The sequence below is a fragment of the Dermacentor variabilis genome, chromosome 2 (assembly GCF_050947875.1).
Source record: "Dermacentor variabilis isolate Ectoservices chromosome 2, ASM5094787v1, whole genome shotgun sequence".
Lineage (NCBI taxonomy): Eukaryota > Metazoa > Arthropoda > Arachnida > Ixodida > Ixodidae > Dermacentor > Dermacentor variabilis.
This window is the reverse complement of record NC_134569.1, coordinates 29996885-30023932: the sequence shown is the minus strand read 5'-3', so window position 1 is coordinate 30023932 and position 27048 is coordinate 29996885. Positions and strand designations below refer to the sequence as shown.

At 44.2% G+C, this 27048-nt stretch overlaps 2 protein-coding genes across 4 annotated transcripts; both read right to left on the bottom strand.

Annotated features, from left to right (window-relative positions):
- Positions 1–26441, bottom strand: amx (TM2 domain-containing protein 3 almondex). Of its 3 annotated transcripts, none has more exons than XM_075680064.1 (7): positions 26326–26438; positions 22517–22697; positions 10270–10417; positions 10002–10176; positions 8175–8337; positions 2890–2965; positions 1–1859 (listed from the first exon to the last, which is right to left on the bottom strand). In XM_075680064.1, the coding sequence occupies exons 2-7, from the start codon at positions 22647–22649 to the stop codon at positions 1691–1693; spliced, it is 864 nt and encodes a 287-aa protein (XP_075536179.1). In that variant the 5' UTR covers positions 22650–22697; positions 26326–26438; the 3' UTR covers positions 1–1690. The 3 variants fall into 3 exon arrangements, with proteins under 3 accessions (XP_075536179.1, XP_075536180.1, XP_075536181.1); XM_075680066.1 differs by lacking the exon at positions 1–1859 and adding an exon at positions 2293–2774 and having other exon boundaries at positions 26326–26441; XM_075680065.1 differs by lacking the exons at positions 22517–22697; positions 26326–26438 and adding an exon at positions 10584–10721.
- On the bottom strand, positions 16604–17557 carry LOC142573323 (uncharacterized). The gene has a single exon (XM_075682988.1). It carries the CDS (start codon positions 17555–17557, stop codon positions 16604–16606), a length of 954 nt encoding a protein of 317 aa, XP_075539103.1.
- Positions 26442–27048: the final 607 nt, after the last annotated feature.

Here is a 27048-nt window from a genome sequence, read left to right as displayed (position 1 = left end):
TGCAGAAGTTAATGAGTTTATTTCCAAGCACACATACAATACGTTGTGTACGCTATTTACAAGAACTGCTCTGCCACGTGCCCAACGCCAATAAACAGTTCTTTAACTGAAGCCCTAGTGATCCACCTTCAATTTGCAAGCATGTCATGGGACAGAAAAGACATGCGAGCAGACTCCCTTTGTAATGCAACCGAGTAACGACACTACTTTGAAAGGAGGCTTAGCGCAATTAAGACTTCAATCAGAAGAGTCACTGCCTGATGACACATTTTTGTGCGGTAGGCAAATCAGTGCTGAGAGCATTTGTTTCACACTGTACAACAGCTCTTGCCCATATCAAAGATTCACAATGCATTGGTTCCGTGAAAATGTTGAATTTCCCAGCAGTTTGTGCTAGGAGCCAGTAAAATCGTACAACACTATGATGAAGCATATGCATTTGGGCTCATGACTTTTGCAGGAACAGAGAGAAAGAACAGGATGCAAGAAAGGGATTTCTATGCTCTTTCTGCTAAAGGCCATGTTGTTCACACGTACAGCTGAACCTCGCTATAACACAAATATAATGAATTATCAGATATATGGAAGTAAATATAGCATTCGGTCGGCCAGGCTTTATTTCAGTGGAGTATTCTCCTGCAATAAGGAAACTGAAAATGTGGGATTGGACACTGTATCAGTTACACATGGAGGAAAATTTTTGCTTGCACATGTGGTGATGCAGAGCATGTTTATTTGGTGCAGAGTGCATGTTCATAATTTATTGTTGTTCCCATGTCTTGCATCGGGACGGCAAGATGTCAACAGGTCAAAAATGCGCAGGAGACCTGCTGCTGGCCCATAGGAGCCACCCAACTTGTGTTTCTTTTACATAGACCTGACCACAATAATTTTTTAGTCGATTACTCACGTGCATGCTTATAATGAATATCAGATATAATAAAGGTATTTTCATGACTGATTCAACTTTGTTACAGTGAGGTTCAACTGTATTAAAACAGGCTGGAAATCCGAATGCAGGTCCAGGCTGACGAAACATTCACCTTTTCTTTGGGTCCCATGAGCCATAAGCTGAACGCCAACTGTGCATCCCAACTGCCTGGTTCTTTTGCCATGAGTGCTTCTGCTGGTTTGACCAATTGGCACCACGTTAGCAATGATCAACCGAGAATGCAGTGCCAGAACACACCCAGAGAAAATATCTAACTGTAGAACATGATAAAATTTCTTACAAAAATTCTATAAACTGCTTGAAGCATTACAACACTGAACTGTATGTTTGTGTTCCCTATATATGTGCAGCTTTGGTTTAGGAAAGAAATGGGGTGGGGGGGAGGGAAAGAGGAAGAAAGGAAAAATCGTTTTATGTAATGGAGATGATGCTTCAGGTAAAATGTTGTGGGTTTAGAGAAATGAACTAGCATCACCTGGTTAGTCAGAGGAGGGAAACCAGTCTGGCTTTTTGTCCCAAACCTCATTGCACACATTTTTCTGAGGAACTGCACCAGAATGTAGGCGCCCAGAGATCGGGCCCTGCGTTCGTTGTGCTATCACTACAAGTGGGGTGGAGGGGGAAGATTTTCCTGCTGCAACCCTACCCAGAGCTTTTTGGCATACCTGCAGCGAGCATAAGTGCATCAGCCCTTCTGAGTCCACTGTAACAAATCCTGCAACCGTATAGAATGCCCCATCACGAAATGTACAGGGAACCATCAGCAGGTCCCAAATAGCCTGCAGCCACGAGGACGACATCGACCAACGTCCAGACACCGAGACCACCAAAGCTGAAGAGCTTGCCAATGCCCTCTTGCCACATGCCCAGGTAGAACCGGTCTGCTCCAAAGCCACCAAGCACAATGCTGCAATGTCAGTGCAAACTGGTCAGAACTGATGTACAAACTATAAACCTTAATTAACAGTGCAAGGACACCAGAGGGGACAGAAGCAAGAACAGAGCGCTGACTTCCAACAGCACTCAGTTCTCTCTTCTGTTCCCTCTGGTGTCCTTGCGCTGTTAATCAAACTTCTTTATTTATTTTGTTTGGTAGTTGCTGCCGGCCTCAGTCTCGGGCCTTGGACAGGAGTGGGTATATGAAATGGTACATTTGTTGAATGATGGCATTAAACAATACAAGAACGCATTTGAAAAATTACCGTATACAGCATCTTAATGCCGTTTTACATTTTATAACAAGCAGGTTTTACCAACAATCCCAATATCACACCCTTCCATGTACAAAACTGTAATGAGCCTTATGAACACTGCAGAGTACTGTTTTGCTCATTATTGACCGCCTTAGTTCTGCTTAGCGTTGGTTCATGTTGGGCAATAAGCTTATGTAATGTATGTGTCACAAGTTGTATTGCACAAGTATTCAGGATGCACGGCTTATGTTCAGCATTCTTTTATCAGGAAATGAGTACATCAAGAGCCAAAAAAGATCTCAATTTTTTATTGTGAGGGCGTTGCTGGACTAAACAATTGGTGCACTGAGAAGATAACACACTTTATCTATATTTCCCCTCAAAACTTGGTTAAGTTGGACAAGATGCTGAGTTCACTTCCTTGTTTTGACGTTTTCAACACATTAGGCTCTACAAATATGTGTCAGGGAATTGAGATCACTTGATTAAATATAATTGTTTTGTAAAGTTGGGTCTAAGTAAATAAATGTTTGACTGTAATGTTGTTGCCATGTGGTCAAAGAGGAGGACAGTAAACATGAGAAAGCCATGGCTAGATGAGAGCTTTTGCCAATGTCCTTGCAGAACAGCTGATCGGAAGAATCAAATCACAAGTGCAGGTTAGAAGTGTGAACAAGTGTGCGTGCATCAATTTCATGGTAATTAAGCACATTAATATATGGTACGCTACAAAAGTATACAAACCTGAGCACTAGGGCTGTCCACCAGCTGTAGCCCCTGGTCCAATTGCAGAGCAGGTTCTTGTGGAACTGCCTCCTACCTGAAAATGAACAAGTTTTTTGTCACAAAGCAGTTTACCATGCATTAATTATCATGTAATGGTAAGATTCTTACTATAAATCTTCTTCCAAGTGGCTGAAACATTCCTTGCCAAGTGTACTACTTCTGACATTGCTTGAGAATGAATTATCATGGGCGGTAATCAGTAATCATATGGTTTCTTAGAAGCAAAAGCGTGTTCCTGTTCTTGTACAGGTTCTGCTTGGATTGCTGCTATTACAAGCTGGACTATCACCAAGTGCCAAAACGCTACTATCGTCACCATTCGTTCTCGTCACTGATCAAGAAGAGTTACTGCCCATACTGGACTGTCTATTCAGTGCTGTCTCAGGAAGCACATGACCGGAACGGCCAGAAGCACTGGCATCAGCAACCGAAGCCAACTCTATAAAACTTCGCTTTGCCAGAGCACTCAACAGTGGGCATGGCAGCGATACCAATATCAACCTCGAACACGTTCCTGTTTCTTTTCCAGGTTCTGCTTGTATTGTTGCTATTACCAGTGGGACCAGAACCAATTTGCTGAAACGCTGCTATCATCACCATTCATTCTCATCAGTGTTCAAGGAAAGTTACTGCCCGTGCTGGACTGTCGATTCAGCGTTGACTCAGGAAGCACAACATCACCTGAACTGCCAGGAGTGTTCGCATCAGCAATCATAGCCAGCGCTATAAAACTTTGCTTCGCCAGAGCACCCGACGGTGGGGATGGCAGTGGTACCATGATGTGGACCTCAAACCTGTCCCTATTTCTCGTCCAGGTAAGCAGGCAGTACGGCAAATGTTGCCATAGGAACAATGTCTGCCTAATTTTGCTGCAATACCTATGGCCATTGTGTGAAATGCTTTCTGATGCGATTACTTCCCTTCGATTCCTGTTGTTGCTTAGTGGTGATATCGAAACTAATCCGGGCCGACGGATGACGAGCTAACAAAACAATCAGAATCAATCGCAGAAGACAAAAATCTGTGACCAACCAAAAAGTATCTGGAAGTGGTAAGAAACTTGCGTAAAGCGAATATAGAACAAAAATATTGTGTGAAATATATGGACAAAAATAAGTTGACGATCTTGAAAACAGAAGTCGAAGGTTGAAACTTATTGTTTATGTAGTCCACGAACAGCAGAACGAGTTGTTTGAAAGACTTTAAGATATAGTGTCAAAGACAAACATTAAGGACAGACTGCAGGTACAAATATCAGGAATTGAGCATATTCATCGCCTTGGTAGAACCAACTACCCTAATACATGTAACTTAGGAGTGCACTAAGCGCCCTCATAGGTCAAATAGCAATAACACAATGGAGTAGTGGGAGGAACAGCTCAAACATTTCGACTTGGCAGGGCAAAAGTGTTTAATTAGCCAGGTCAGGCAGCTGGCAGAGGCCAGTGAGGCCCTGAACTGGAGGGCTCTGACCAGCCCTCTTTAAACTCCCTTCCTGTTAAATAAAGTTTCTCTCTCTCTCCACACACATACATACACACACACACGCACGCACGCACACACACACACACACACAGACACACACACACACTTGACTACCGCGACGAAGTTAAAATACTTTAGTCTTGCTCCAAACTGAAAGGCTTCGGTTACTCGATAGGCGAAGATTACTCGTTCGGCGTTTGTGAAATAAGAAAAAAAAAAGTGGAATACAACCAAACAACATCGCAGCAAGGCAAAAAGGTTAGACTGATTTATGACAAAGTTCAGATAAATGGTTGTCTTCTTGTTTGGGATGATAGCCATAAGAATATTGTCTACTAAAAAGAAAAAAGGAGAAAGCCAAACTGCCAGCAGCTCGGTCTTCCTGGCGGCAACGTCCCTAATGTTCCTCAATGTTAACACGCGAAGTCTTACGAATAAGATGGACGAGCTGGAAGCTATTTCGTTGACGTTAAAGCCTGATATTATTACTGTGATCGAAACATGTTTGAATGCAGCTATATATGACCACGAAATCATGCCGCCGAGCTACTCAATCATTCGCAATGATAGAGATACCAGAGGGGGAGGCATTAATACTCTTGTGGCAGGGAATTTAGTTATGCCGGACATGCCTGGTGTCGAGGCAATCTGGTTTAAGCTGTATCTTAATGACAGTATCATGCACGTTGGTGCTGTTGATAGGCCCCCGAATGCTGTAGCTCCGTATTTGCACCCTCTTTTTGACTACCTGAATTCAGCACATGCTAGGTGGCAGGACAATTACGGCGGGTGACTTTAACCTGCCTGATGTAAACTGGCTCTCGCCGAGTCCGGGTTACGTGCACAATACTGTAATAGACTTTATGTTTACATTTATTTTCACTCAACTTGTTCAACCTACACGAGTGCATGGAGCATTCTGTTCTGTTAGACCTAGTATTTGTGAGTGATTACTTTTCAGCCGACAGCACGTGTTCAAACAGTGGATGGAATACCCGATCACAAAATTTTGTGCACCTTGCCTTTATTAGCTCCGTTTCGTCAACGAGGCTCGGTAAAGCTCGTACTCTCTTTCAATAAAGCAGATGATGCCGCAATAATGACCTACCTTTCACATGCATATTCCGACTTCTCAGATCTTTGTTCAGATAGTAGCGCAAGCATAAATGATGTGTGGACACATTTAAAAAACCATGTCATGTATTGTATAGATAATTTTATTCCCACATGGAAAAAGACTACTAGAAAGCACAATCTGTGGATTAGTCACGAAATAATTAACTTAAAGTTCAAAATCAAATGAGTAAGAAAGTACAGAAAAACATAAGGGAGCACTAGCTCCCAGATAGCGTCGCTCACGTTGGTCTTAAAAGGCAAGATACGGAATGTGAAACACCACCTTTTCGGACACACATTCCACATCTTTATCAAAAACTCGCCTGATAAATTTTGGTGCTCAAGTAAAAACATTACTGTCTTTAGAAACCACAGCAACTGGTATTCTTTCACTGCTCTTAAACCTTGATGAAAAGTAGTGGCCTGGATGAAATACCGAACAACTTCTTAAAACGCTATTCTGAACTGGTTGGCAGATACCTCCATCTCATATTCATGAAATCAATTTGCGATCAGCCTTCCTAAGAACTGGAAAATTGCCAAGGTAAACCGGCGCGCAAGTCTGGCGATATCAACCCCGTCAAACTACAGACCAATTTCTCTCACTTGTACTTGTCGTAAAATTCTCGAGCACGTTATGCTCAAATTAATAACGAAATTTGTGGACGAAACCTGATCTCCCTTTCTCAGCTTGGTTTCAGAAGCCAGTTATCTACAGTCGCCCAACTTGTCGAGGCAATGCTTAACTTCGCGCTGGCCGTTAATAACCACTCACAAATTGATATAATTTTGTTAGACTTCTTAAAGGCCTTTGATCATATGGCACATGCTAAACTCATCTCTAAACTTACAGATAAACATGTAAATGGCCCGATAATGGACTGGATTAGAAATTACCTTTCAAATCACTAGCAGTTCGCACAATATAATGGCCATTGCTCTGACACAGTTAAGGACCTTTCAGGTGTCCCGCAGGGATCTGTATTGGCTCCACTCGTTTCTGTTATTCATAGACAATATTGTAGAAATCGTTGATGTAAAAATGAGGTTATTTGCATACTACTGCATGCTCTACAGTGAAATTAAAGACCATAACGATCAAGTGGCCCTCAATAATTCTCTGAACAAAGAGCCCAGTGGTGTCGAGACTGCCGGATGGTAGCTAATACTGAAAAGAAAACGATCACAATGACTATAACACAGAAGAAATGTCAACTTTCATTCCCATTTTCATTTAAGGGCATAACCCTTTGAGCGGTAACTCAGTAGAAATACTTCGGGTTTTCAATAAGATCTGACCTTAGCTAGAATTGAAAGTGCAACACGTGTAATAAAAAGCAATGAATAAGTTATTTTTCCCTAAATGAACGCTCTGCAATGCAACTCAAGAAATCGAGCATTTGTCATATATATGACCAATCCTAGAATATGCAAACATAGTGTGGTTTCCGTTCACAAATACAAGCATTTCTGCACTTGAGAGCATACAGTTCAAGGCGGTAAGATTAATCTTTAACTGCTACAAGCGAACCAATTCACTTAAAGAGCTTCTGCAGCGCGTGGGGCTAGCTACACTGTGCGACGGAGCAAAGATACATCGCCTGAAGTTCTTTTATCAACTGCTGAATGGTCACTCCAAAACTAACATTGTAGCTTTCGTTAACATAAAAGAAAAAGGGAAGATAAACCAAAAGCATGATTTAATGTATAAAGACTATTTCTGCATTAACAATATGCTTCATTTTTCTTCTTTCCCTCAAGTAATCAGGAAATGGAATGTGCTTTACCAATTGCATGTAGACCAACCAACACTAGAAAGGTTTGTAGAAGATATTGAGAAATATATACTGCATGTGATCCTGCCAAAGTGGCAAACTTATGTGTGCCACTAATTCTAGAGTGTTTCTTAATTTGTTCTTTATACATAGAGTACGATGCTTGTGTCTGTATATTATCTGTAGTATACAGCCACTCCTGTAGTAATCCCACCCATGGGATTGACAGATTCCAAAATAAATAAACAAATAGCATAATCATGTCCTGCATTCAACACATCATTAATAAACAATAAACAGACTGTCACTTTCATGAATAATTTCTTTCTTATGCAACATGACAGCCTGCGTGACATGTCACTGAAGTGATGGCATTTTGCCCACTCGCCGTGCTGGTGTATTGGCTTTGGTGTTGTGCTGCTAAGCATAAAGGCGTGGGATCAAATCCTGGCTGCAGCAGCCACAATTCTATGGGGGCAAAATGAACTGGAGAGAGAGAGAGAGAATGAAAAGTAGATGTTAAAGCACCCAAGATGGTAAAATCGATCCGGAGCCCTCCACTGCGGCGTGCCTCATAATCACAGTGCGTTTTTCTTGGGAAGTAAAACGCCAGAATTACATTTTTTTAGTATCACCCATTGGCTTAGGTATTGAAGGCCCACCAAAATTTATCTGGAATACAGCCTGAAGTCTATTTCTTGTGATTGTACAATATGCTGACTTCCTTGGCTAATAATGATGAGCCTCTTGGCTTTCTCGGTACGACTAAGCCAGTGTGTGTGGTGGCGGTGGTGCTGCTCAAAACAGGAGCTCCACAAGCATCAACAAAAAAGCCTTTTAATACAAAGCCATTGCACAGCTCCTTACCAAGACAGAGAACATCAGGCCGAACGTTGCATGTTGCAATGTAGCGCTGACGTGGAGCACTGTTCACCTGGCAGGTGCTGTTGTGGTCACAGGTATGCTCACTGTTTGCTGTCTGATAGCAGTAGCGGCAGATCATCTTCCGCTCAAAGGCACCAGACTTGTCCTGCATAGTATTGCCATCAATTGCACTATGGTTCTTGTATGTGATACGTCGAGGGCGAGCCTTTCTTGTGTAAAAATTGTATTGAGAGAGCTCAAACAAACATTTCCTAAATAGTAGCAAAATGCCAAGCGAGTTTAGGATGCCTTTATTTTTTTGCTTGCTGTATTACAACTCAAGTGCCATTAGGGACCTTTCTGTTAACATTATGCAAACTGAATGAGAAAGCATGTCAGCATGCAGCATTTTCTTTATTTCTTGCACAGATTTCATTATGAAAGAATGTGTGTGCTTGAGGTCTGTTTGGGCTAGTTAGTGCTCTGCAAGAGCAGGTAGTTAAGCACGGGTATAACAGGAAAAGAAGAAATGATACACACAAGTGCTAAATTCTAACTGAAATTTAACAGTGATGACAAGTGGTGTATGTACTCAACAAAGATGATGTTGCTTCATCGTGAGGATGTTCTTCAGGCATACGATTACACAAGAATAACGGTACCTGTTTTTTCAAGTCATGCCCATTTGTGGTTTGCAACATGCTGGGGGTGAGGTCTGTTGCTTTGCCTTTGCAAAATGGATGGAAAGAACAACTCTGGAGACGCACTGGCACCAATCTTTGTCCTCCTTGGTTTCATTTCGTACATCAACATTGTTTAGAATAGCAGGCTTGTAAGGACTATATTGTACAGCATGCATCTTATAATTGTACATTATAATGGCACTGGGATCATTATGCAGGTGCCATTACACAGAAAGCAAGATGAAACAATCAGACATCATGTCTGTAAGCATTTATAGTAGGCTTTATGCAGTGAACAAGACAGACACTAATCATGCAAAGTCTAAGCACACTAAGTGACCAAGAACCCATAGCAGCTATTACTGCAGAATGTGAAGGCAAAAAAAAAAAAAAAGAATATCTAGCACCATACATGGTCATAGTACCTGTGCGACCACACAAATGTTCTTTGACAAGTGTCTCTAAAAGCAGCTTCCACCTCCTTCTTGAAAGGAAAGGCTTTCGTGGACAGTAACCAAAGCTGGTGGTTCGGCCACACATGATGATGGTATTATCGTTGTTCTCACTTTTTTTTTTTTTTTTACACAAACAAGATGCAGTAACTAAATTTTATTTGGAACTTAGGGGTCTTGCGCGTCATTCTTTCTTTCTCGTCCGCGTTTATGTTCACACCATACCTTCTACTGTCCCACAAATAATTATGATTACTTTTCTAAACAAACTCTAACAGCACGATAAATAACAATTTTCGGGCACAGTGCATGTCACATTTGGGGCGAGCGTGTGGCTAGCATTCCAGTGCAGAATAGCATTCCAGTACAGAAATTTACCGCCCTGACTACATATGAGGGTCTGAACACAGCTAACAGTTCCCTTCCCAATACTGGCCCCTTCTATTAAAGAACAATACATTAAATGTGGAAATAAATTTCGCTTAAGTTTAGCCTGTGCTACACACAGTAATTTCAAACTGTACTCGGATGAGATGAAATTTGCAGATTAAATGTATAGATTTCAATTATGCGCTGCATCGGCCTTTTATTTTTCGCAAGCAGCTCATATGTGCAAAATTCGGACGTTTGGACAAACATATCACTGAGAAGAATAGGAAAAACGAAACTGGCTTCGCGCTCGTGGTGTCACTCACAATGCACTTGATTCCCGACTTGGGCTGACACATAACGGCGACTTCTTCACCATAAACACAAGAGTAGTTGAATTTGCACGTAAGGCACTCGGCGTTGAGCCTGTTGCACGGCGCGTCCGATGGGCAGCTCTCGTGGCCAGCATCTCGAACCAGGGGCCTCGCCTGGAGCTCCTGCCTGTTGTAGAAACGTTGCAGAATAAGTATTAAATAGGACAGAGCAGTAAGGTAAGAAACCAGAAAGAGAATGTTGTCACTTGGCGACACTAACTGGGGAATATCTCCGACGCTGTAGATCAAGTCTGCTTTGCTTCTGTAGACACGAGAAACTGTGCTTTCGTTTGCGAAAATCAGGTGATGAACGTTTCCACTGGAAGGATGCCTCAGGACCTGAGATTCAGCACTGGAAAGCTCCGCCCCTGCAGTTAACAGGAGAGCAAAGAAGCGGTCTTGAGAATGGAGACATTTGGAAACTGCGTCTGCAACGTGTTTTGTCAGTGACAAGAACACTAAGCTATGGTGATTAGAATGAGACTGACAGAACGTAGGCCTGCTTGGCTAAAGGCTGCAATGACGCGTTCTTACCGTCGTGTACAGATCCACTGCAGAGGCAGAAGGAAAGAACAACGAAAGAAAAAACGAATATAGTTTGAGGTCCTCGATGTAAAAGTTCCGCAACATCCAAAGCCACCATTATTGTTGTCACACAGTGATGCCAGAGCAGGCCAGAGCTTGATTCGACAACCGCCAAATAAACAAAGCAAACGTGGTGTTTAAAATTATTTTTGGAACTAAGTGTTGCTTATTACCTTCATAAAAATGTATTCAACAGTTTGTGTCAATAATAATTTTGCAAATTACTTGCAATTTTTTGTTCATTTTCGGTTTCGTTTCTTGAGCGAGTAGCGACGCGTTGCGGTTTTTTTTTTCTTTTTTTTTCACAGACGTTTTTGGCGTTTCTTGGTGCTTTCCTCCTAGCAGAATACACAGTAATCAGTGAGGTACTCCATCGGACTTTAGTTAAAAACAGCAGTCTTTCTCTTTGATTGCGCATTGGATTGCGGGATGCAATCCGCACCAACGTTACTAGCTTTTTTGAGCCCTCCGCAGGCGCCGTATATCGCGGGCGCATCCTGGCGCATCCGGGCCTTGCCTTGCCCTCAGATAGTACGTGGTAAAGCCCCTCCATACACGTTTCCGCCGACCAGGTTAAGTACCGCCAACCTGCCCTCCTCCTCCACGCTCCTCTCCCACTCACCCCTTTAGCTTCCGGCGTCAAGCGGAACTTACGTAGCTGCAGCTTCCTGTTCCGAGTGGAAGTGACACTTTGTTTTTTAGCGTTGTTTAGTTTCGCGCCGCTGGAGAGGCTTTACTTGGACGAGTTGCGGTTGAAACTGTGAATGCGATTCCATCCAAGAACCACCGCCTACTGTAACCAGCGATCTGCTCGTGTTCGCTGCTTCGCGCCAACCTGCGACGGGTTGTGGCACGAGCGACAACATACAGTGGAATGTAGTGCCTGGGCGCTTGGAGACCACTGCCGTTTTTCGTGCATTTGGACAACAGTGACCGCGAACTAATACTTCAGCGGAATACAACAGCTTGTCCCCATTGCATTCTTCTTATGGTGACTGCCACAGATCTGCTAAGCACGCGCGGGCGTCTCACCATCGTCTAACAGCAGTCAGAGCAGAAATTCCCGCAGCGCAACTCCAGGAAGCGGAAACGCCGGAACCGGAAATTTTTAAACCGGAAATGCCGGAACCGGAAATACCGGAACCGGATTTGGTGTGAGGGGAAAATGCGGCGCACAACAAAGGTTGTCGCTACTTAAGAAAGCGGCGGTGGCGCGTAGATGCAGGGGCTTTAGTACGTGGGAGCGCCGCAGGTAGCTCTCGCTATTTTAACGCGATAGCGTTAAGGAGCTCGTGTCGCAGAAAAGCCGGTGTCGTCGGCGTCCGCGGCGTTGGCCGTGAGCGATAAATCACGGCAGGCACTTCATAAATAAAAAGCAACTTCCAAGATGGGCTGGGTGGGCATCGAACCAGGGTCTCCGGAGTGTGAGACGGAGACGTTACCACTAAGCCACGAGTTCTTTTTTTTTTCTTTCATGGTAGTTATTATAGTTGCATTCAACCATTCAACCAGACGTTCACCAGTTCTGCATAGTCAGAGAATGGAGGGCACAATGAAAGTCACACACAGAAAAGGTAGCGTTCATACTGTGAGTAGAAACGTTCGTGTCACTTTAGAAGGGTGGCAAGGATAAGCACCTCAACAAAATAGGGTACCAGTCCGGTTGTACACTGAGTCCATCATAAACCTGCTTTAGGTGTAGTGTCATTTGGATGAAATTTGCCCTTGTAGGTACAACCGTTTCGGCGTTGCGGTCCATCATTCGCGTTTTCCACAAACTGTGCATTCCCATTACAAAAAACATATCGAAAGGCGCACTATTATCACAGGTTGGTAGCAGGTATCGCACAGTATGAGCGTTAATCTCAAAGTCTTTCTTTAAAGTCCGTTGGAGGACATCCCAAAATAGGATGGCGTCGGTGCAGCTAATAAAACAATGTTCAATTGTCTCTGGTACATCACAAAGGCGACAGTTAACAGAAGAGACAAAGATACCCTTTTTTTGTAGCCATGTTTTAACCGGTATGGTTTCACTATGAACTTTATAAAAGAATGTTTTGCAGCAAGGGGATAAATACATTTTGCGAACTCGCTTTAGCACATCGTGGCCTGGCAATTTAATGTACATTGATCGGTAAAGTGGAGGCGGAAATAGCATGGATAGTAAGTCTTTGTACAACGTTTTGCGCGACACAGAATACAAGTATTCAGTGGAAAACCGAACTGTCAGGAAACGAACCGCTAAGTAAACTTCTTGCATGAACCCCCACAAGCATAAGCGCGAAGAAAAACTTGAAGAAACAACTAAATCAGGTAACACATTAACAAGTGTGACTTGCATGTATGAACGAATTACAGGATGGGAAGTATCGCGAAAATAGAAGAAACGAGACACTATTTGCCGCACATAAAGATGTACTAAGCCCAGCCCACCTTCACTAACAGGCCTAAAGATATTATCGCGCCTCATGGGCTCAAAAGTTGAAGACCATACGAAGGTTGCAAAGATACGGTGAAAGCGTTGGATGTATAGCCTAGCACAATGGATAACTTGCAATACATAGAAAATTTTTGTTGCCAAGAACTTATTGCAGGCTTCGGCTTTCCCAAAAATAGAAAGTCGTTGTGGAACGAATGTCTGGGCGTAACTTTGCAGTACCGAAACCCGTTCTTTCCAATAGTGTGCGCTTAATTTATATGCGTCTAGCGGCACGCCAAGATACTTTGGCGGGACATCAGTCCACTTAACGCCTGCAAACTGTTCTGGTGTATAGCACCATGAGCCAAACCATAAGCCTAAACTTTTTGAGGAGTTCATTCGCGCTCCTGATACGCTGCCAAATTCTTCTATTTTCGATACTACTTTTTCAACACTGGACTTATCCGTGCAGAAGAACGCTAGATCGTCTGCATAAGCTAAGACTTTAACTTCATTGCCCAGTATATTGAAGCCATGGATGTTACTCGACTGAATTACGCTTAAGCATAGCGGTTCCAGGTAAAGGGCGAATAGTAGTGGGGACATCGGGCAGCCTTGTTTTACTGATCAGCAAATAGAAATGGGTTCGGAGAGGTGGCCATTAATAACTAAACGAGTAGTACAACAGGTGTAGCAAAGCCTAACGCCTTTAAGCACAATGGAGCCAACATTGACATGCTCCAGAAGGGAAAATAAATAGGAGTGACTGACACGATCAAAAGCTTTAGCAAGGTCTACCTGGAGCATTGCAAGCTGCTCAGTGGAACCATAACAGTATTGAAGAAGGGTACGGGCGATATGTATGTTGGTTTGAATTGATCGGCCCCTGATTCCACATGTCTGATGGGAACCAATTAGAATTGACATCGCAAATTGCAATCTATTAGATAGAACTTTCGCAAAAATTTTGTAATCCACGTTTGACAATGTGATTGGTCGATAGCCTTCAACGGAACGCAGTTTCTCTTTATCTGAACTTTTGGGAATTAAAACTGTGTGGGTTTTGCAAAAAGACTGCGGAAGGGCGTCAATCTCTAAACTTGAAATAAAAATATCCAATAATATGGGGCTGATAATTGATTTGAAAGCTTTGTAAAATTCACATGAAAGTCCATCGGGGCCGGGTGTTTTCGACAAAGGCAGCTGATCAATAGCTAGCTCAATTTCTTGAATCGTAAGGCTACCACTGATGACTGCACAGTCATCATCCTGTAATGGTTTGACAAGAGATACAAAACTCTCTAAAACTTTTGCATCGTGATCGTCAGGAGGGGCACTAAACAACATAGTGTAGAAAGTTTCGAACTGAGAAATTATGTCATTAGTATTTGTTACAAGACTACCTTCGGAGTATATTTCCGGAATTACTTTGGAAATACCGTGACGTCGCTCGTCAAGTAAAGCTTGACGTGTTGGTTGCTCAGATTGCAGAGCACGCCTGTTTCGAGATCGAATTCGCGCACCTCTGTAACGTAGCGCGTCATACTTTTGTAACTCACATTTAATGTTTTCTATGTCAACAATGTAAGTGCCTGGCATTTCGCATTCAATCTCATAAAGGCTACATAGGCTCTTAAGAAGCGTTTTTTCTTCATTCTTTCTATAGAATGATTTCACCGATCCAATTTCTATAGCCACTGCACGAACCTCTTGTTTAAAGAGTTCCCAAGCAGAAAATAATGGCAAGTCACTAGAAAGAGAATTGGCTAGAGCCATGCGCACGCGATTAATAAATTCCTGATCATTTAGGAGCTCAGAGTTAAGCTTCCAGAGTGCCCACTGTGGTCGGAAATTAGTTACAAATTTTTCACCAATGTTTGCGATAACCATACAATGATCAGAGAATGAAACGGGGATAGTAATGCAGGATAGTCCTCGAGAGAGGAGCGATGAAGAAACATAAATCCGATCAAGGCGGGCGTAGGAATGACCTTGAATTCTTGTATAAGAGCGAGCTCCCTGTCCCGACACTCCTATATCAACGAGCCCTGCATTTTCTATTATGTTAGACAAAACTTCACCACTCCTGTCCCGCTGAGTGTTAATGCCGCTTCGATCGTTGGGATCACATACACAATTGAAATCTCCCATTAAAACAATGCAGCGATCACAGTCCAACAGACTAGACACAGTATCAAATAAAAGAGTTCGTTTTGCAGCGTCATTAAATGCATAGACGTTGACTATGCGCCATGGCACACCCTGCAACACAAAATCACAACATATATATCGACCTTCAGTGTCGACATGATAACTAAAAGCTGAATAAAGTAGGCTCTTTTTCAGAAACAGGAAACAGCCCGCGGATAAACCAAGAGCGTGTGAAACGCAAACATTATACTCAGACAGAAAAGGTCGCAAAGCCCTCTCTGTCTCGTCATCACGCTCAATCTTCGTCTCCTAGACCGCGACGAAGTCGAGGCGCTTCCTAGACAAAAGCCGGCGAAGCTGCGCCTGTTTCTGCAAAGACCTAAGGCCTCGTACGTTCAAGGTTGCGAATAGAAGTTGCTGGGACAGGGCCATGGTGACTACCAACTATTTGGGCCTAATGATCTATATGATCGGTCCTAGAGGGCAACGGTGAGGCTCCCTCCGAAACCCCACCTGGCCTTCTGGACCGTGATCGACGGCACTTTCCTGAGTGTTTCGATGTTTTGCGGCGACGTGCTTTTCTTGTGGTACTGGTCGTCTCGCTGTCTGTGCTTGATTCCGATCTGTTAGTCGCACGGCGCTTCGGAACTGAAGTATCCGCGTTACTTCGTCTGTCCTCTGCCGGCTCAGCGCACGTGTCGAGACGCTTGGGTGCATCAGGTGAGTCGTCTCCGGCTCCCTCATTCGCTTGCTGGGCAGCAGCTGGCTCCGTGGTAGCGGGTGCTCCTTTGGGTTGTTGTTGTTGTTGTTGTTGTTGCCTGTGATGCGTGTGGCTCCTACCCACGATGGGGGATTGGCCAAGAGATGGGTGGATTATTCGAAATTATTATGAAGCATAAATTTCCTAATAGTTATTGAAATAGCATTGAATAGCGCAGAATTGCCTGTTAAATAACATCAGGAAGGTAATATTGAATTGGTAATAATTAACTTAAAAGTAAAAACAAAAATAAAGGAAATTAGCAGGGCATTCGTTTAGATTCCATAAGGAATGTTCGGACAGCGAAGCATGCATCCGTGTGGCTGAATCCCAAAGTGGACGCTCCGAACGAAAGAATTGCAGGTTCTGTCAAGTCCAGGCCAATTCTTCGAAAAGGTATTTCCAACCATCTTTTTCTAAGCGCAGTAAAGCGGCGACAAGATAGAAGAAAGTGGTGTATCGTCTCTTCCTCATTACAAAAAGAACAGAGGGGGGAGGGAACCAAACCCGACCTGTGTAAGTAGAAATTCAGCGAGGGTATGCGGCAGCGTAATTTGGTGAGGCAGACCTCCAGCATCTTTGTGTCACAGGATTCGCTATGCCAGGGAAATGCCAGGTGCTTATACTCTGGAGAAGCAGTCAAATGTGGGTTTGATAAGGCTTCGGTTGGTCATCTTTCTCTTCGCTACTTTCGTTTTTCACGGGCAGTTCTGCGATGCCATTGTGACTGTCTTTAACAGGCAGAGGGGCCTTACTGGCACAGCGGGTCTCCGCGGAAGAGGGAACGTCTCCCGTCGCGTCAAGAACCTCCGTAATGTCCATTATGTGTTCTTGCAAGCTTTCATCCGGAGGCTTTGTTCTGTGTCGTAACTTGTCGGCGTATGTTACGACACATTCTTCAGATGTGTGACCAAAGCGTCGGCAGGTTTCACAACGCGGGGTTCTGCAGTTTCGACGAATGTGCCCCACCCTGTTACAGCGCAGACAAAGTGGGGGCCGGCCTGGAATTAATACGAGACTCTGCACTCCAAAAACAGGTAGTAGATGTGGAACGTCCCCCACGCTCACTCCATCGGCAAGAGTCAACACCACGTCCCGATTTAGCGTACGCATTTGTTCCATCTCCGATACTCTCCAGCTTTCTGCTGATATAGACTTGACTTTCCCGTAAGCCTGAAGCGCATCTCGAATGTAGTCATCTTCCAAACGCTCAGGAAGCCACAAAAGCTTCATTTGAACTTCCGTGGGCTCAGGATCAATGACGACGCAGCGTCTACCTTTTACGGATAATTCCCCGCATGCGACTAGCTTTGATTTTGTCATCCCTGATTTGCACGTCACCATCCACACGTGCGACATCTGAAATTGTCCGATGGAACTTATTTCCTTCAGGTCAATAACGTTCCGAAGGGCGTCTCTGAAGTCTTGGGCTCTGTACGGTCGACCACTTAAGTCAGCATGCAGGAAAACGGAGTCCACAACCAGCTTACCGGTAGGAAGACGGGGTAACACAACACGGTAGTCATTGCTGCTGGCTGAAGCTTGAGCAGCACCTCGGCCAGGGGCCGATAAAACCTTTGAAGCGGAGAACATGAGAAAAGCGGTACAAAAGCGCCTCTAGTGAACACGGTGTTACCTTAGAAACGAGCTGTTTCTAAAGGCTCAACAAGACGTACGCGTTCCAATGCGCCCGCACGCGCCGCACCACGCCTGGGCGCGTACGGCGTCAGGCGCGGAGGCTGTTTCGCGTGTCGGCGCGCGGCGGCGTGGAGACCTACAACCGCTAGAATTTTTGCGCCCGCGCCGGAAGCTGCCGCTCGCGTCAGTAGCATGACACACCTCACATGACCACGGCAAGCCAACGTCACTTCCGGAACGACTCTTCGCGCGACGTTCAGGCAAGCTTGCGGGAAACATGGCGGCGGTCCCGGCTGCCCGCTTCGAATTGAATTTGGCGTTGCTTTTGTAAAATGCACTTCGTTCGTAGCAAATGACTGTGTAAACGGCTTTCGCTTAGTCTCAGGCCGCTTCGACGACAGAGTATTATGGATAACCTCGTGGTGTTTTCGAGATCGCTTCTCGTTTCGAACGAGTCGAAGCCTAACGAAAGAAACGTTCGAGATGTCAACGCCACCTGTCGCTAATGGCGCGAAATAGCCGCAACAACGGCATATGGCCTCTGAGATTCGAAGATATCGCCGGTCAACTAAAATTGTAGAAAACGTGCGCTGCTTAGCGTACGCTATATTATAGCGTATAGCGTACGCTGTAGTTGTTGACGCTAAACTAAAACTGTCTAATATGTAACACATTGCTTAACGAGGCCGTAAAGCGAAGGCTAGACTGCCTTGAACATGGCAAGCTAGCAACACTGCGCCGCCGCGACGAGACGCGCGGCTACGCGCGGCAACTCGTGCATCGTTTGGGTGCGCGCCCTCTTCCTCCGTCGGGCGCCACGCGACGTCGAGTCAGCGCGGCGTGTGCGGACGCATTGGAACGCGTACGTCTGGTTGAGCCTTGCTCAGGCGTGCGTCGCTTGCTGAGGCGCACATTTCGTTGTTGCGCCGAACGCTGCGTTGCTCGACGCTCACCGCGTCCGATGCGGGGCGCGTAGTCGCTGCGCCGTAGCCCAATACCCCTTGGCGGGTCGGCGGGAACGCTGTCGCGTTCCACCCTTGAAGGCGAAGCTTAAGCGTCCTCCAATTTTTTGAGAGAGATATACCTAGAAAATACCGTTTCTGTTGAATGGGAAGAGATGAGAAGCGAGTAGAAAGTTGATATCAACAAGGGACTGAGGCAGGGGTGCCCTTTATCCCCACTTCTGTTTATGATGTACATGGGAAGGACGGAAAGGACGCTAGAAAGAAGTAATATCTGGTTTAATCTCTCACACAAACAGGTGGGTACAGTAGTAGAGCAGCAGCATTCAGGTTTGTTTTATACGGACGACATCGTGTTGCAAGCTAACAAACAAAGTGATATGCAACGTCTGGCTAATATCTGTGGACACAAAGCCGATAAGTTAGATCTGAAATTTAGCGTTAAAAAATCAGGTGTATGGTATTCAATGAAAACAGCGAGCAGACAGGGACAATACAGAGCTAGGAAATGCCTTGCGTAAAAGGATATATATACCTTGGTATATGGATAAACGAAGACAATAGATATGTGGAAACAGGAAAAAAACAACAATAAGAGTAAAGGTGAAGAGAAATGCGGCCATAATGAAACACAGAGCACTATAGGGATACAATAGGTACGAGGTGCTCCGGGGTATGTGGAAAGGTGTAATGGCTCCAGGACTTGCATTTGGAAATGCGGTTGTTTGCTTTAAATCAGGGGTACAATCAGGACTCGATGGGAACCAAAGGTCAGTGGGTCGCCTCGCATTGGGCGCTCACGGGAAGACTACAAATGAAGCTGCAGTGTGCAGGGTGATATGGGCCGGACAAGTTTTGAAGTGAGGGAAGCTCACAGTAAAATTAATTATGAAGAACGACTGAGCAACCTGGAAGAAAGTGAATGGGCTGGGAGAGTGTTCACCGTATTTGTATGCAGGAATAACATTGATTCACAGTGGAAGAAAAGAACCAGGAAGCTTACCAGTAACTATGCGGCCTGTTTGGTGAGCAACACAGCAACGAAGAAGTCAAGCGGAAAGTCAGAGAGGCTGAGATAATCTCATGGGTGGCGGCAACGGAAAAGAAACCTGTCATGAATGACTACTTAAGAGGAAAAAACGAAATCAGGAAGGAAACAATTTATGATGACTCAAAGGGAAGCTGATTACTTTTCGAAGCGAGATCAGAGTGCCTTAGAACACGCACTTATAAAGCAAGATAAAAGAAGCATGTGCTTGCTGCGGTAAACCTAGGGAAACGATGGAGCACGTTTTATTAGAATGTAAAGATATCTGCCCAGTGGTCGATTTTGGCATCTCTGGCCTCAAGTTGTTTCTTCATCCACTTTCATTCCCATTAATTTATCATTTAATTTTATTTAGTAAGCACAAGTAATTTCCCCTATGTTGTCCTTGGTGTCAGTGTTTGTTGGCTTCTTGTGATATGACTTCAATGAATAGGAACTTTGCGTATAATTACTCTTTGAAATGTTACCGAATTGACACACACACACACGCATACACACACACACACACACACACACACACACACACACACACACACACACACACACACACACACACACACACACACACACGATTCTTTATTTCTGGTGTGAAATTTGGTCGTTTCACTGTTAGTTCAAAAACTTCAATGAATGAATAGACAATTGGGTGAGGCTGGTGGATCACACACAAAAATCAGCGACGGCAGGCGTTAACTATGTACAGGGATTATCATTAAATAATGCACTGTTGATGACTGTCACATCTTGCAGTCGGACCTCCTTTGACGTGAAAGCGTCGAATGGCTCCTTGAGCGAAAAATTGAGCCACTTACGTATCCTTACGTGATTTGAACGCGAAAGCATAATGACTTCTCTAATTGGTTACGACCATGATACGTGACGTCATACATTGTCACGTGTCTTTCACAACTCTGCTCTAATCCACTTAGCTCTAATTTGAACCAACCTTATATGCTGAGGGAACCGGGTTCGAAGGCAACCGTCGAAACAACTTGGGTCAGCGGACACGTGCCACTTCTGGAATTGACCTGTTTGACGTCAACTTAAGCCACAGGGAATGTGCGGCTCTCCGATAAAAAAAAAAGGAGACTGCTTTGAAATTTATTCTGTGCTTGGCTGAACAGAACCACACTTTTTTCAGACCTGAATACACATGCAAACACGTGCCAAGCACGGATTTCTTGGCGGCGCCAATAGATGGTGCAGCGTGCTCAGAGGGAAGCACGAATAAAGGAGCCCGGCTGCAGGCACACGCCTCACACATGACGCCTTTCGGCGGTGGCAACACGGTGTGCATCGCAGTGACGTTGGCAGTCATCCTGGGATTGTTTCTACCGGTATTCTAATGCGAAAGCCGAAAGTGGCTCGTTGCAATGGCTTGATCGTACCCGAAATAAACGTCTAGTCCAGTGATGCCAAAAATAGAATAATCAGGAATGGCTCAGACCTCCTCCGTAAGCAAGCAAAAATGCGATGGCTGAATATGAATGAAGAAACGAAAGAAAGAACAAAGAAAGCATAAAAGAAAGAAAGAAAGAAAGAAAAAGAAAGAAAGACGAAAAATAAAGAGAGAACGAAAGAACCTTTATGTAGTGCACTAGGAGCTCGCATGTGCCGTTGAGGAGGTCGACCTACAGCGCCATACGTTTAACTCACAGCGAATCGTTATGTCTTGCAAGAAGTCTGACTCCCTCCGATCGTATAACTTAATCAATTACTACGGCATTTCGCCTTCACATGTTACAGGAGTGTAGCATATGCTGCCGAACTTTTTTTTTTGTTGATCTCGATATTTTTCATAAGTGACTGTCGTTGTTTCCGAGCTTCACATCGTGGTTTTGTAGTGATTTTCACACATTGTTCAGGTCCTTCCCTCCTACTTTTTCTAGTGAACTTGCGTTGTTGTATGTATTTTTCATAATTGTGCTTTTGTATTTAATGTGCTTTTTTTCTTGTATTACACACAGCTGTTCTCACTTCATTTTTCTTGCAATACTGCAAACCACTGTTTGGTCCGAGCAGGAGGATCACACAAAATGCACGTAAAGAGAAAAGCCAACCAAAAGATTTGGAGAAGGAAAAGAAAGAAAGAAAGAAAGAAAGAAAGAACGAAAGAAAGAAAGAAAGAAAGAAAGAAAGAAAGAAAGAAAGAAAGAGCAATACAAGTACAAATCAGCAATCTTGAAAGTAGCACTCAAGTTGACGCACAAGATCATTTCCACCAAATATGCTTTTGTTTATTTTCCTAGTTATTTTTTTTTACGTTCACTGTTGGCCCTTTTTTCCCTCTAGGCGCGCGCCAGATCTCGGACCCAAGGGTTGTTCCTGGGCACAATAGAAAAATTATTGATTGATTGAATGATCTGCAGTGGTCTTCATGCGGCACTGAAGGACGTCGTGTAAAGCGTGGTCGATATCAAATGTCAATCAAAGTGCAGCCATCAACGCAATCTGCATGAGAGCCCTGAATTCGCTTTGCAACGTAATTATATACACTCATAAAATGAATATATGATATATAATATAGATAAAATTATATAAATGATTATAAAATAAACGTTACCTTGCGTATACCTCACCGGAATAGACACCCGCCGTGGTTGCTCAGTGGCTATGGTGTTGGGCTTCTGAGCACGAGGTCGCGGGATCGAATCCCGGCCACGGCGGCCGCATTTCGATGGGGGCGAAATGCGAAAACACCCGTGTGCTTAGATTTAGGTGCACGTTAAAGAACCCCAGGTGGTCAAAATTTCCGGAGTCCTCCACTACGGCGTGCCTCATAATCAGAAAGTGGTTTTGGCACGTAAAACCCCAAATATTATTATCACCGGAATAGACAACTTTGCGCAGTTTATTTCACTCAGCCAGTAATCCATAATTTTTGCTGTTCACATCTTATCTCACCGTCTCCACATTGGAGGTAGCCAGGAGCTTGTATGGCCTCAGCGGCGAAAGCTGACGGTGTGGTCAGCGTCAGATGTCGCAAAGGGGATGGCTGCAACACGGCCTGCGTGGAATCCTCGAAGCGGCCGTGCATAGTGTATAGGATTAGGGCGTCGTCACAGCGGGCGCAGACTGCGGGAACCTGTGAAGATAATGCAATACCCGCTGGACCCGCGGCGGAGGTGAAGCAGGCGTTAAGCACTGCCCATACGTGGGCCGATACCGAAGAAAGTGCAATGCCGGGCCGACCCGTGGCTGAGTTGTGCAGCAGGCGTTAAGCCCTCGCCACAGGTGGGCCAATCCCGAAGATAGTGCAATACCGGCCCGACCCGCGGTGGATCTGAAGAAGGCGTTAAGCACTCCCCTAAGTGGGCTGATACCGAAGATAGTGCAATGCCGGGCCGACCCGCGACTGAGGTGAAGCAAGCGTTACGCACTCCCCATACGTGGGCCGATCCCGAAGACAGTGCAAGGCCGGGCCGATACGCGGCGGAGGTGCAGTTCGCCATTAAGGGGCCCACATACACAGCTTCGCTGGTCATCCTTCTTCATAGAGTGGAAGGGCACTGAAATTTTTTTTTCAGAGTTGAAGCTGATTTTGCGAACGTCGCATAGGCACATGTATTGCAATTCGGCCAGTTTGGGTATAGGTTACCTGGCTGCGCATGTGCAGCAGTTTACCATGACCGCACCGGTGTGACTGTACCTTCTCGAGGACTACGTATAATAAATCGCATGCTCGGATGGTCCAGGTAGCTTGTTAAAGTTTTACCAACTTTCTAATTACCTACCTCTACATCGTGATTTATTATTAGTGGTTGGCGCCTCTTTAAAAGAACTGTAACTGGAAAAAATACAGCTTTTGCGCTTGAAAAGGTAGAAGGTCTGTATTTGTCACAGGATATTAAAAAAAAAAATTTTGTTCGGGCTGAAAATCGAGTTGTATATCGTAGGCCTAAATTTAGGGAAATAAAATTTCTGGAAGATTCGTAAGCGCGAAGAAAAAAACAAAAAGAAAACATTATTCTCTACTGAAAATTTTGGGAAGTCTAGAAAAAATATCCTAGCTAACCTTCCTTAGCGTAAGGAAGTAACAATGACAGCGGATGAGGCTGTTTAGGAAGAGATGTTTGCGAAAGTTCTATAACAAATAACCTTTTTTTTTTGTTTACTCGGTGTTTCTTAGTAGCCTTCGGAATTGTCATGTATACCGACAACGAAAGCTGAGCTCTTTTACTCTCTTTACGGAGGGGAATGAATTAATGAATTGTGGGGTTTTACGCGCCAAAACCACGATATAATTATGGGGCACGCTATGGTGGATGACTCCAGATTAATCGTGACCTTTAATCTTGTCTTTATCATTGACATTATACTGACATCATATTGACATCACATTGACATCATATTGACATTAATCTTGTCTTTAATGTGCCCCTAATTTATGAAACATGGGCGTATTTTTTTTCGTTTTTTTTTTTGCTTACCTAAGGCACGTACTTACATATAACGTCGGCTTATAAGTATCTCTAATGCACGCATACCTCTTAATGGAATAGCATGTTAAATTCGACGGCTCCTTTGATATATGCGATTTTCTTTGATTTAGCCAGTGGCTATGTGCCACTAAATGTCTATTCTTTCTTGGTCAGTCCTCGACTACATGCATGCGACTGCATACCTCCCCACCTTCCCGAATTTTTCTTCAACCTTCAAATCTGGGATCGTTTTGCGATTTCACGAATGTTATGTCAAATTTTACAAAAAATGCTGTTCGGGAGAAAGTTTCGCTCTACGGTCTCTGAACCTCCCGATGAAAGTTTTTCAGTGTTGAAACGGTGCAAGAGGGGGCGCTTAAGTTGACACAGACAAGCTCCTTCAACAGCAAAGTCGCCGAAAGACTCACTGTGATATATATATATATATATATATATATATATATATATATATATATATATATATATATATATATATATATATATATATATATATATATATATATATATATATATATATATATAACAATGCGTGCCTTGTCAGTCTCGGCTGCTCCAGCTTTGCTGCTGCTGCTGCTGCTGTTTGTGCTGCGTCTAAAGCTAAGCCATCGTTAATATAAGGCGCATACGTATCTCACAAAAGGCGTGTGTTCAAGGTACGCTTTAAAACTGTAGGTTAGATCTGGCCAGGTTAATTCTTTGGTTCATTCAGAACGCAATGAAGTCATTACTTAATGAAAAAAAAAAGCTGTCAACCATAGGCCCGTGCTGTCAAATCCATGACGACATGGCGAGTCAGTGGGAGGAACTTCATGGCAGCGTCGCCCACGAACTTCGTTTTTTGCATCTTTTTTCTGCATGCCTTATGAAGCCTCCTTCTCACGGCATGAAAGGGGACCTCTTGTTATTTATGACGCGTAATGTACTAATACTGCTTAATTTAACTTTGTTTTCTTTTGCGTACCTTTAATTTAAGGGTAAAAATTGTCCGCCGGACATGAAATCTAGTGAATGAAATTATTTGTCTGAAGCAACCACCTTCAATATCTTGCTCTAAAAGTGCGTCAGTCCGAGTTATGTCCCTAGGCAGCTCGCCACCTTGGAACATGACAGGTTAAAGGCATGCATTCAAATCGAGAGCTATGTAGGAAAACATGGAACTTCTGAGGAGGATTTCCCCCTTAGACTTTTAGAGAAAGCCAAGCCAAGCTGTGTATTTCCTGGGAAAGCTACTGCATATTCCTGAAACTATACAAAGGGGGAAGGGAAGGGGCGCGCTCTTGTGCCACTACGGTCATAACTCAGATGGAACTCTATAGGATGGTGCGCTTCCTTTGATGCCAAGAAACGCAATTGAATGCACAGATATAGGTATACTCAAAATTCTGCACAAAGTTTCCAATCTCCCAGCTTGCGTGCTCTTTAGCGCTATGTTAAGACAACGGTAAATTCTGTTCTACCCGCCGTGGTTGCTCAGTGGCTATGGTGTTGGGCTGCTGAGCACGAGGTCGCGGGATCGAATCCCGGCCACGGCGGCCGCATTTCGATGGGGGCGAAATGCGAAAACACCCGTGTGCTTAGATTTAGGTGCACGTTAAAGAACCCCAAATGGTCAAAATTTCCGGAGTCCTCCACTACGGCGTGCCTCATAATCAGAAAGTGGTTTTGGCACGTAAAACCCCAAATATTATTATTAAATTCTGTTCTGCATGACGACCCAGACGTCCGTGGAGAGACTAGGCAAGGCATCTCAGAGGCTTTCAAAGCCACTTTATTCTAGATCTCATTTCATTTCATTTTTATTACCTTAAAGACCCACGAGGGGTATTACATAAGGGGTGGGTACATATATTTTGGTGAGCGAGTGTTAACACAACGAAACATGACTGGTAACATTATTGGCAAAGTTGGATGATCATTGTGGATGATAGCGTTACCAGGACTCCTATTCTCTAAACTCTTTCTTGCCTTATCCGTAAAAATTCTAGACCTTGTCCCGCAATAAGTGACGCATGCCGAGGTTGCCTTTCTGAGAAAAAAAGAAACGATAGAAATGCCGCTCACCGCCACCATCCAATAGGTTAGACAAACTGGATTAAGTATAATACATGTGGCTTGAATTTTCGTATGTTTGCACGTACGTGTTTGCACGTATAAATAACGCGAGCACGAATGTAATGCAAGGGGACCATTCGGTCTCTTAGAAGCACACGCACGCACACATATACACATGTTTCAAGATAAAGTGAAAGGACGAGTGGATGCTCAATTTACTTGTTCTCATCGTCGGCGAGAACGGCGTCATCCTCCTTGCCACCAGTCGAATACGGCAAATTCCACTGTGCGGCAAGACACCATGCACGACTTCGAAGACCACTTGCTTCATGCGCCTGCACAACAACGCCGATAGTCTAGCTGGAAGTTGCCATTAATACGCCGTAACCTCACTGGTGCATGCGACACTATAGCAGCATTCTAAATCAGCAAAAGAATTAAAGACAGCATGACATACGCGGCGCCAACTTAGAGCTCTTGCGCTGTTGCGCGAGGCGTATCGACAGTGCTATAGAGGAAATCAAGGAAAAAAAAAAACCCCCGCGTTATATTCATGTCGCGAACCCGAATATATTGCGAGGAGCGCTCTAAGTCTGGAAATACCGGAAAGAAAATCGCGTTATATTCATGCGAATACTACTCGCACAGTGACACCAACTTATAACTTCCGCATTATTTGCAATCAATATATACGCCATTTTATTGGGTAAATTTGGGCCGTCTTTTTTTTTTCAGCCTTTTGGTGCCTCGGAAGAAAGGAGAATTGAATTCTGGGGTTCCACGTGATAAAAACACGATTCGATTATGAGGCACGCCGTACTAGGGGACCCCGGATTAATCTGGACCCCCAGGGGATCTTTAACGTATTCCCATATCACGGGACATGGGGGTTTTTGCGTTTCGTCCCCATCGAAATGCGGCCGCCGCGGGATTTTATCCCGC

Coding starts and splice junctions, on each gene's coding strand:
- LOC142573323 (XM_075682988.1), bottom strand. CDS start 17,557: ATGTTCTCCGCTTCAAAGGTTTTATCGGCCCCTGGCCGAGGTGCTGCT.
- amx (XM_075680064.1), bottom strand. CDS start 22,649: ATGCACGGCCGCTTCGAGGATTCCACGCAGGCCGTGTTGCAGCCATCC. Junction 8,338..10,001: donor AGTCGGGAATCAAGTGCATT/GTGAGTGACACC, acceptor AATACTATGCAG/GACAAGTCTGGTGCCTTTGA. Junction 1,860..2,889: donor TGGACAGCCCTAGTGCTCAG/GTTTGTATACTT, acceptor CTGACATTGCAG/CATTGTGCTTGGTGGCTTTG.